Source organism: Oculina patagonica, unplaced genomic scaffold (assembly GCF_052425735.1).
Source record: "Oculina patagonica isolate OP01 unplaced genomic scaffold, crgOcupat unplaced133, whole genome shotgun sequence".
NCBI lineage: Eukaryota > Metazoa > Cnidaria > Anthozoa > Scleractinia > Oculinidae > Oculina > Oculina patagonica.
The window spans coordinates 3,883-14,548 of record NW_027557334.1 but is presented as its reverse complement, the minus strand read 5'-3'; the positions used below and the strand labels follow the sequence as shown (position 1 = coordinate 14,548).

At 38.0% G+C, this 10,666-nt stretch overlaps 1 protein-coding gene across 1 annotated transcript; it reads right to left on the bottom strand.

The window, feature by feature from the left end:
* Positions 1–904: 904 nt before the first annotated feature.
* LOC144639812 (neuronal acetylcholine receptor subunit beta-3-like) lies at positions 905–6,777 on the bottom strand. The gene is made up of 6 exons (XM_078499098.1): positions 6,528–6,777; positions 4,261–4,418; positions 3,251–3,295; positions 2,714–2,823; positions 2,150–2,391; positions 905–1,385 (listed from the first exon to the last, which is right to left on the bottom strand). The coding sequence occupies exons 1-6, from the start codon at positions 6,574–6,576 to the stop codon at positions 949–951; spliced, it is 1,041 nt and encodes a 346-aa protein (XP_078355224.1). The 5' UTR covers positions 6,577–6,777; the 3' UTR covers positions 905–948.
* Between the last annotated feature and the right edge of the window lie 3,889 nt (positions 6,778–10,666).

Here is a 10,666-nt window from a genome sequence, read left to right as displayed (position 1 = left end):
GGGAGTAAAATAATCCGGACTTTTGGTAAAATTTGTGTGGGATTTTGACATTAATTTTAAGGTCGTAAGGCAGTCCTCGTTTTTTTACATACTTTATCCCACTGTTGATTTAATTAATCCAAAATTCATTGGGTTCCAAGTTACCATACTGAAGCTAACAGTAAAAGCCCACTGTCACTTTGGAGTAAGTCCTGTTGTAGCTACATAAACATACAGTCATAAAATGTGGAGCCAGTACTAGTACTAGTCTCTTGTGATGCGGTCTGTTGTCATCATCTCCATGCATTATTTCCAGGCAACAGAAGTTATAATAGCAGCGATGACGACATGCTGTTTCTTGCAAATAAGGTTGAATTTTGACTTCGAAGGGCATTGTCTATGTCTCACTTTATGATAGAATAATTATCAGCATGTTAAGATACAACTTTTGGCAACTTTTGGCAACCTTAAATCTACGAAAATTTAAGGTGGCTCTGAACCCCATGTACAGATTATTTTAAAACTTTGCCAAAAGTTGTATCTTAGCGTGCTGATCATTATTCAATCACAAAAACTTGGGGTCCTCAAGCTCGTTATTGAGTTAGAAGCACTAAAAGCGTTCTTAAAGCGAGTATTAAGGATGCTTTTAAAAGATTTTACTGTTGCTATGGTTACCATTGACACGATGACTATGACCACAACTTGTTCAGCAATGATTGGACAGTTGCTTGATATTATAATTGCAGGACCAAGTAATTAATATTTGTAGTACTAATCAGAAACCTAAAATAGCTTATATAAAGATATATAAAAGATGAAGGTTTTTGAGGCGATACTCGCTTCAATTTGTCATCACATCGTCATCATCAGCAATAAGCTTTGTCGTTGCCGTTACCGTTGTCATTGCCATTGTCTTTGTAAATATGATTGGCTTGGCTCCAGCTGGGAGGTGAACTGTTAGTTACTTCACTAACCTGTTAAGCAAGCCAGAATGCGAGGTGGCTCTGAGGTTGCGTGGTGAGCCATCAGTACGAGCACAGTCGCGGCCAGTGCCAGTCCGATTTCAAACATGATCACGATGTAGTAAACACCAATCAGAGGCAGCGTTTCCGACTGCTCTGGAAGCTGTTCGGTGACAACGAGGAGGTATACGCTGACAGCCAGCAAAATGGTTGCACAGAGTCCAATCCGCTCGCCGCTTTCCGCTGGAATGAAGAAACTCACAAGGACCAGCATGCCGATGATCATGCAGGGGACGATCGAGAAGACGACAAAGTGCGTTGGTCTCCGTCCAATGAAAAACGACACGACAACCTCGCGGAAGTCTCGTCCGCTAGTCACCACATCTGTTTTGATCTCTATACTCCTCAGTGTCCAGTAACCATTAGAGGTGCTGAGTTTGAGATCTGAAGAAAGAGCAAGAAAATCTAATATATATAATTGAGTCCTGTCAGTACCAATCTGCTCTGCGGATTGGTACGAAATCAGACTGACACTCAAGTAAAGATATTCCTTCCTTCCTATTTTCCTTCCTCGTAGATTCCATGTTTATCAATTTTGGTGTAACCTAATTATAATCAACAATTTTATCGTGTCAATCTAAAATTTTCTCCTCAGACACTTTTACGCTGTAACTCAAATTTTGGTTTGTTACTTTCAGCAAAAATCAGTTGAAAATTCTCTTTAACTGCTGATGAAAAAATAATAATAATAATAATAATAATAATAATAATAATAATAATAATATCTTTTATTTAGACACGATAAAACGTTTTTGAAAGATGCCTTCGACACAAAGAAATCTTTTTTCATGTTTTCGAGCATTTTTTTGTCTTATCTAAAAGGTAAAAAAGTAACTTTATTTGTACACGGTTTTATTATTGTTGGGCCCTGCATATAAAACAAATATTTAAAAACAAACATAACATAGTTTACAACCCCACCTGGCAGAGTACATACTGGTTGGCTGTTTACAAAGCTTGGAGGAATTGAATTCGGGACCACCGAAAACAATTCCATATCTTAACATGAAGGAGGATTTAAACTAGGGACCTCCAGATTGCAGCCAGTCCATTGCATTATCTACTAGGCTACGCCGTCCCTTAAAATCCCGACTAACATAACAAGCCCCTGAAGGAAGGCACGTCTGCCAATTTTAATGTGTTCCTACCTTTCTCGGGATCATCGCTCTCGATGTTTTTGGTGTAGATGTCCATAAGTGTGCGATCAGCCGTCAGCGATCGAAACACCATGCTGCATCTGTGTTTGTCAAAAGGAAAGAATTGTACATCGAGCTTGCACGTGCTCTTAAAGGTTGCCGGCGACAGCCACGTGTTCGACCCGTCGTTCTTCAGAAGCACCCAACTTTTAAATTTCTCCAAGTGGCCTGCTTGAACGATCAAATCGTCAGCACTGAAAGCAAATAAAAAAGTGGTCTTTAGAATACAAACCCTACTTGAAAAACCTAGCTATTTAGCTAAATGCGTCTTATAGTAAAAACTGGAGCATGCGATCTTCAGGGCCGTACATAGCTGGGGGGGGGGGGAAGCCAAGAAAACCAAAGGTGTGTAGAAGTTGCTCCCGCAAATAATCCTAGGTAAGGCCCTGTTCTTCTGAATTTCGATTGTCTCTAGCTGGCATTGTTTTTTGGTAATGTAATTCAGTTTTGCACAGCGAGGGTAGTTCGATGTCCAAGGCTTAAATATACTGTTAACCTTAGAACTGGTTGACTTACTTGTTATCCAGCACAATGTCTGGTACCCATATTTCCTTTGGATCCACAAGAATCTTTTCTACTCCGTCATAACTAAAAGGATCCCACTGAAGGTATGGGTTGTTCCATTTCTATTTACCAGTGAAAACAAAAATTAGTCGGGTATTTTTAACCTTGTTTTGTTTTGGTTCTGATAAGAAACCAGCTGAGCATAGCTCGATAGTATTTTTTTTTAATTTAAGACACAGTACCATTCTTATAGAGAAGCGCTAAAATTGAATTGCAGTGATAGTTTGTATAGCGATATCGTAGCGGTGAGGGTTGTTCCGAAAAGAGCCGTTATCCGTTAACCTGAGTAGAAGTCATTTCCAGACAAATGACTTTAATTTTGACTATCTGCAAATTCAATTGACTCATGATAATCTCAAAAGGAGAAAGAGAACTTGAGCCCTGAGAACAGATTTTGCCGACACATCTGCCTCATGTGACGCCGTAGGAATTTTTCAGTCTTGTGTACCAGCTTATCATTTCCTTTCTATCTTACAGAGCAAATCTTACCTGTGTTATCACGGTGTCCGTGGTTATAACTTGATCCTTGTTGTTCTGAGAAATAAAGAAGTTTTACAGTGTATTTAGGTATTTGCAGTATTAGCATTTCAGGCGAATTGTTTGGCAGAAATATTGGTTTCAAACCGGATAAATACTTGCAAAGATGATTCAAAAAGGTCTATAGACATAACAAGTAAAGGATATAAGTCTAACTTACGGTATAAATTAAAACTCCTAACTAGAGTTCTTCTGTTAAACCGTCAAAGAAATCGTTTAGTTCAGGTCAATCCTTCTACGGGGATTTTGTCTTCTTTGTTGAACATTTAAATGAGATTTCATCACGATTAGGGATCGAGGAAAGTTTGAGGTATTTTTGGCCGATTATTTAAATGAAGCCAAAGATAAACCTGGTTTGAGCATAGTCGAGGTTTATGTGAGGATGCAAAAAAAAAAAATCAACAGCAATTTCAGCTTGGTATATTCACGCAGTAGCAGGGCGTTTGACGCTTTTGGACAATTAAGGTATCACAGAAGGAAAATTGGCGTTTGCGTTCCAAGTGAAATTGTGTTCAAGCCATCAATGGTAACCCCAATAATGTATATATTTTCTGAAAGCCTATATAATATAGATTCTAGTTTTGGGTTTTTTAATCTATTATTTTTATACCTTTGTACTTTGGGGAAGCCTGTTCCAGGCTGTCGGTAGTTGGGCTCCCCTTCAACTTCCGAGAGCCTGGAACAGGCTAACTTTGAAGCAAACAAAGAGTAATCTTAATAATCCTTGCTGATGTAAGGTCTGTACGTGAGACCTGGGTCGCTTGCAGGGAAACGTGCCAGTTAAGCTCATAAGATATTGCACTTACTTGACATTTGCAAAGAATCTATTGGATATTGGGAAAACCTCCAATGATCGCTTAAAATGAGGCAGTTAGAGTACATGTAGATCTGACGTCAGAATGGTAAATACCAATTTTGAGAGGATTGTTGTAAAGCATCACTTTTCTCAAGGGCCAACTTACCACTTCACTGAGAGCGTTAAACTCCACATCAAAAGTGACATTCACCACATCTGTCGGCTGCAGCACTGGACGAACCATTTTGTCGTAGGCCGTTAACAGATCGACCCTTAACCGGTACTCTGCTGACTGTTTTATATCGTGTTGCTGCCCTAAAACGGCTTTAATAAAAACAAACACCGAAATAAGGTAGCCCCCAAAATCACAGAGATGAAGTTTTTGTTTAAAGCAATGCAAAGGCCAGCTTAGTTATTCCTTGATAGTCACGGCTAATCGAAAGCATGCGCAAAGAAAAATATTAATTATTCAGGACTTCGTTTACATGTTAACTGAACTGAAAACACTCTATTCATTGTGATTAGTTAAAAGCCTTTAACCACAACTCTATGGAAACAGAATATTATTTGGAGCTTCGATGTCATGAACAAATTAAAATAGAAGGCTTCTTCTTGTTACAGCGAGTTGTGCAGAGACACTTTTGTGAGTTTGAGGGAAACCGAAACTGTTGCGTACGGAAGCATTTGCCAGCGACTACCGTTTTTAAATGTTTATTTTCCCTTATTTCTAAAGCTCCACGGAATGACGTTGTTCCTAGTTCTTGAATAATGCATGGCATTTAAAATTTTAGATTATTGAACTAAACCACGCCGTCCGTTCAAAAGTTTTAGCATTGCTTGCTGCTTCCAAATCATTCAGATGCTTCGAAGAAGAAAATAGAACAATGTAACACATTTGACCAATAATTCAAGTTCCATGTAGTTTATATCTGTTTATGCGACCATTGCTTTATGCATGAGCAATATAGCGAATGGCGTGATATTAGCTCTGTGTTTTATAACTGTTCCGTTTAGCTTTGAAATTCGTGACAAGCGCTTCAACAGATCAAGCACGCCATCAATTGAAGCCGGCAGAGAATGGAATGGGTGTCATGCTGCAGAGGATACTAAGGCGTAGCTCAAATGTTTGCTTTTTCTAAAAAAAAGATTGAAGACAAATAAAAAATCGTTGTAAGAACGAGCCCTGTATAAAAATAATTTGAATATAGTCATGTTTGTTTTAATAATATTAAAGGGAATTCGAATGTTCCCTACACATGCACGGATGTATTGTGTTAGCACATGCACCGTTACACGAATCGTTGTCGTTTGAACTGAACCAAAAAACCCCAACTCATCTTGGAATGCGATATGAATGATGTATTGCTTATCCTTCATTCTCAAAAGGATCATAGTAGTAATCTGTCCTATAAACTGCATAAATTCGCGTTTTTTAAACTGATTATAAAATTGCTCGAGAAACCTTGTGAAATCATTTATGTTCATGCTCTATATTGTTCTTTGCACCAAATTAAAAGATGCAAAAACTCCTGTTATCAAATAATGTACAACGTCCTAAGTAGCTTTTAGTGCACTTATTGTTGATCATTATATCGTGAGTCAGCGTTCAAAAAAGCGAAAAAACACAAAAGCACTAATATCAGATTGGCTGAGAGCATGTCAAACACTGGTAATTCCAAAATGCGAATAAGCATGAGTGATAAACTTACGGCTGGAAACGATGGATAGTCGTCTATTGGCTCTTCCTACAGCCTTGAAAACTTAAATGTACTCTCGCTTATTTTTCCAATTTTTCTCGAAGTTATGTGTTATTTATAAAGTACTTTAGGAACGACACTAAAGATATCCCTAAGTTTTCCACTATACAGCTCGAGAAAATCATCTAGTTCCTAGTTATATTCATCAATGTTTTCTAAAGTTTTGTTTTTCATTTTACTTCACGGTTCACAGACCCAAGAACAAAGACAACTCACGGCATACGTTTTTCACCGTGAAATGATCCACAAACGACTTAAGTTTAAACTCTGGCAGTTGTTTAATTCGCTTTTGTCAACACGTACTTGTAAAGATTATGTGTGGCCAGTGCTGCACCTTTTTACAAAGTCTGTCAACCTTCCCCAATTTTATATCACCATATACGTTTCACGTTTAGTGACTGTGACAAGCATGCTAATTCGATAACAATATGTGTAGTTATTGAGATAGTTAGTGTTTAAATTATGCTTAGGATTAGCTTATCTGGTTTACTAACTTCCAAGAGAAATTTAACTCCTAACTGTAGTATTTCTTGTTCCCCCAAAGCGTCTACAAGTCTTTGTTCAACCAAATATAACTACGTATATTTTGGTCACAACAGCTAACAAGTTAACTGATGGCTGTTCATGCATGCAGCTGCACGTGAAATAAACAACGTGAAATAAAAACGGAACTTACCAGGCGAATTTAGAAGCAAGAGCAAACAAAAATGAACCAGCCACGCCATTTCAGTTCAGGAGCGCTCAACAACGCCACACCTCAATACACGGAAAAAACAACATCCAACGAGCGCGCTTTTATCATGAAATGTTATGATCGCCTGAGGTGTTTACGTGGTAACTAGTCATGCTAATGAAAATTCTTTTTGCATTACATAGACCGCAACAAGTGTTAAATTGTTTCAAAAGAAAATTGTTTGGATATGACGAAGGCGCGATATTAATAGAGCATAATGACGTTTGGATGTTGTTTTGAAAATACATCCTCGTAAATGTTGCCTGTGTCGACGAGAAAAAGTTGATCGCTTGCTAAGTTTCTTATCAAAGGGAGCTTTTGTCTTTTATTGAGTCGACTTTGGTGAATAGGCGAAATGGATTATTTTAAGAGCCTGAAGATAGGGAATGACTTTGCATTATGAAGTGATACATTATATTAATCGATGCACATTCAAGTGTGCAAACAACCCACTGGTATGACAACAAATTACTAAGGAAGTAAACATCTTGTGCTCAATATTGCATTGCTTCACCTTGCCTTTTTTTACATTTTGCTGTCTGCTAGAATGGGTTGAAAAAGGTCACTTCTGACAAATATAGTTAGGCAGTCGATTAGAAGGAACAAAATGAAAATTTACTAATACCCGGATTATAAGTATTATAAAAATTACTAGAAATGGGTCTGAAATGAGGCTGTCTTCTTGAAAACGACTCGGCCGAAACAGTCAGAAAAAGAAATAAATCAAGTAAGCTGCAGGCTTAATGTACACTGAGTTTTGCTTGCTGTGGTGATGTAATACAATAGGTTTCAATACACCACCTAAATTAAAATAAGTACAACCATAGATCAAAATAACTTTATCATTAATTCTGTTATGTTTCAAAAACAGAACCTTTGGAAGACGTGCTTTAAATAATAATTAATTAAAGACAATTGCTGTCCTTTTACCTTTATTTTGGCTCGATACAGCATTGCATCACTGATTCACACGGAAATGGTGCTGAAGCACGTCGAAGGTCTTTGTTTTATGTTTTTGTTCTCTACTCTGGCTTTGACGTCGACGATGTACAAAACACAATAGGTTTTGGCATGCGTCCGAGAAACTAGGCAAGGCGTTATGGTGACATCATTCAACCGTAGTATGGCCACGAGAGTCCAAACAACGGTTGTAGGCCTGACAACATAGATCTTGGTATCATTACAGGTCATATTTATTGTTTCTTTCACCGTTTCAGTTAATTGCATTTTGGATTACAAAAATCAGCTGAGCATTGTTACGAATGTTTTTCTTAAAAGATGACAGTGTTGATAAACTCCTAATGTCCTTTGATAATACTAACTTTAATTACCATATTCCCGGACTTCTTGTAATGTAAACCGCAACCGAAATAATACAATTATCCACTTTCCCTGGGGCTGTAGACGAAGCTTTACATGATAAAGGTAATGCTCCATTTCTTACCGGCTGCTGAGCTCACTGACGTAATCACCGTTAACAAGGAACACGGAAATGACTTCAAATATAGTTAAGCAATAGACCACACTTTCTCAACTCATTAATTATTCATATTGTTATTAGCCTACCAGAACGCCCCATTCTGGTCAGGTGGATGAGTTTAGAAACCCAATGAAAAACGAGTTGAAAACCACACGTGTTTGGAAACGATTTTAAACCCGTGTGTAAAATGTTTCTTAATCTGCATATTCATAAAGCAACACAACAACAACGTTTAAAAAATCGCTTTTCCGATGCAGACAATAAATTTCACCATCAAACATTTCATTACGAAACTTACACACATTTCTTATTTGTTAGTGAATCGAACAGTTATTCAAGTCCACAAAATAAAAAGGGCTTACTGAGAATTGACTGCTTTCTCGTTCGATGCTATCTCTTCTTTAGGTTTACTTTCTTTGAAGAAGCCACGTGGTTCCAACGTTAGCACTTTCAACGTCCACCACTCTATGCCGTTCCAAAAAATGAAGCCGCCCATTTGTTTTTGCAGAGGCTACACTTTGGAACCGGGCACTTTCTGTGCAAAACTCTCCTTGTCTAAATCTATTCGCCACGGCGAAGCAAAGTACTAAGCAGAGCGTTCGTTTCGATCAAACAACCAACGAAGCGGGAGATATACAATCAATAATTATTACAGAAAGTTGTGAAAATCTAACAAGTGGGTGTCAGATAGCCTTGACAAAGCCAACAATTGGATAACCTAACAAGTATGTGACATGAACGAGTTCCATTGTAAAAATATAACAAACGAAAACAAACCTGTCCGAATAGGCACTGCTAATGACATAGAAAAATTGTCTAATTTTTTTTGTTGGAGAAGTAATTTCAAAAACTCGTGCTTCGGGTTTCACCAGGTTTCCAAACGCTCGAAAACAATAAAACCACTCGGCCTGCGGCCTCGTGGTTTCAAAAGTTTTCTCGCGTTTGGAAACCTGATGAAACCCTCACACTCGTTTTTGAAATAGTACTTCAAGGGCTTTACTGGCGTAATAAAGCCACTTGGGATGTTCGGAGAACACGAGAAAAGCTTGTAAATCACGAGCCGTCAGGCGAGTGATTTACAAACTTTTCGCGTGTTCTCCCAACATTCCAAGTGGCTTTATTACGCCAGTAAAGCCCTTGAAAGTTTGGTTTATTGCTTTTATGAAATAACTATAGAAAACGTTCTTCAAAGAAATAGGAATCTATTTTATTTTTCGTGATCAAATGTCTTATTCTCAACAAGTTCATCGAATGACGCGGTAAACCAATCACAGCAGCCGAAAGAATAAATCACAGGTTCAGCTCCCACACAAAATCCACAAATCGACGCGACAAAAAACGTTTAAAAGCTCTTTTAAAGCTATGAAAGTCATAAGAAAGGAAAGGAAAAAGACAAACTGTCACGGTATAAAATGTATTCAACGATTTTAAAGTTCTTTGACGTGGAAATCTAGCAAATTGTGGCCGGAGTCATTCATCGCGAAAGTAAAAGCAGGTAAAAGACTGCACGAAAACTTCGCAAGTTTACAACTTCACAGACTGACGAAGGTATTGAGAATAAAGGTTAGTTCCACAAACACTGCTTTAGAAATTTGTTCTGAATTTATTTATTCCGTATTCTTTCGTTTTCGCTGAATAACAGACTTGAGATAAAGCACTGAAAGCACGTAAAACTAAAGATATAATAGGCCAATTCCGATATATTAATATTCTAACTTGGCTCCGAGGCTTGGGGGAATAAAACAAAAGAAATGATTTATTCATTCCTGAACCTCGACGTGATATCTTTTGTTTTATTCCCCCAAGCCTCGGAGCCATGTTAGAATTTTAATATATCGGAAATGGCCTATTTAAGCGCGTACAAGAACTCAGTGTGCGGTTCTGCCATCAAAATAATTCTAGTTCATCGCGACAAATTTGATCAGTTTAATTCCTTTCAAATAACATTTCCGAGTTAATGTTGAATGGAACCATATCCATATTTTTCCAGTCCAGTGAAAGCGGACCTGTTTTTTCTGTTACTTCTCACTCAGTCAGTGTTTGTCTCTGCGTTTTCGTTTTTTTCTCTAGCGGTTTCTTTGCTCAACTGTAGTGGGTGGGAAAATTTAATTTTGTGATCCTCCCTCAGTACATTTTCAAATTGATCATTTACGATAATCACATATCCTCCGTTTTAACCATAAGATAGACCAAAAGAATACATTAAACTAACGTTAATTCTTCGTCCTTATGCGTAATCAAACGTATCGCGGCCATGTCGGGACAGAAGCGGGACTTTACCGGTACAATAGTACACAGGGTTTTTTTTACCAATCAGAGCGCGCGTAGTATCTAAGTTATTTTATAACATGGAATAAATAAACTTCCCTTAGCTTTGGAGCAACCTTTCTTTAAATCGAAGGCTTGTCAAACCTTTTCTCGTAATTGATTAGCTAGCGCACTCTTTGTTGTGCAACACCCGAAAAATGCCCGATGTAGGGGATCTTGAAATAGTGCTTGGGCAACTCCTGTTGCACTATTTCAAGATATCCCCTACATCGGGCATTATTCGGGTGTTGCACAACAAAGAGTGCGCTAGCTAATCAATCGATTCTGTAAACCC

Excerpts from the sequence above, each read along its gene's own strand:
- LOC144639812 (XM_078499098.1), bottom strand. The coding sequence starts at position 6,576 with ATGGCGTGGCTGGTTCATTTTTGTTTGCTCTTGCTTCTAAATTCGCCT. Across the intron at positions 4,419-6,527 it reads CTTGCTTCTAAATTCGCCTG|CCGTTTTAGGGCAGCAACAC; the intron begins GTAAGTTCCGTT and ends TTTTTATTAAAG. Across the intron at positions 2,392-2,713 it reads GACATTGTGCTGGATAACAA|TGCTGACGATTTGATCGTTC; the intron begins GTAAGTCAACCA and ends ATTTGCTTTCAG.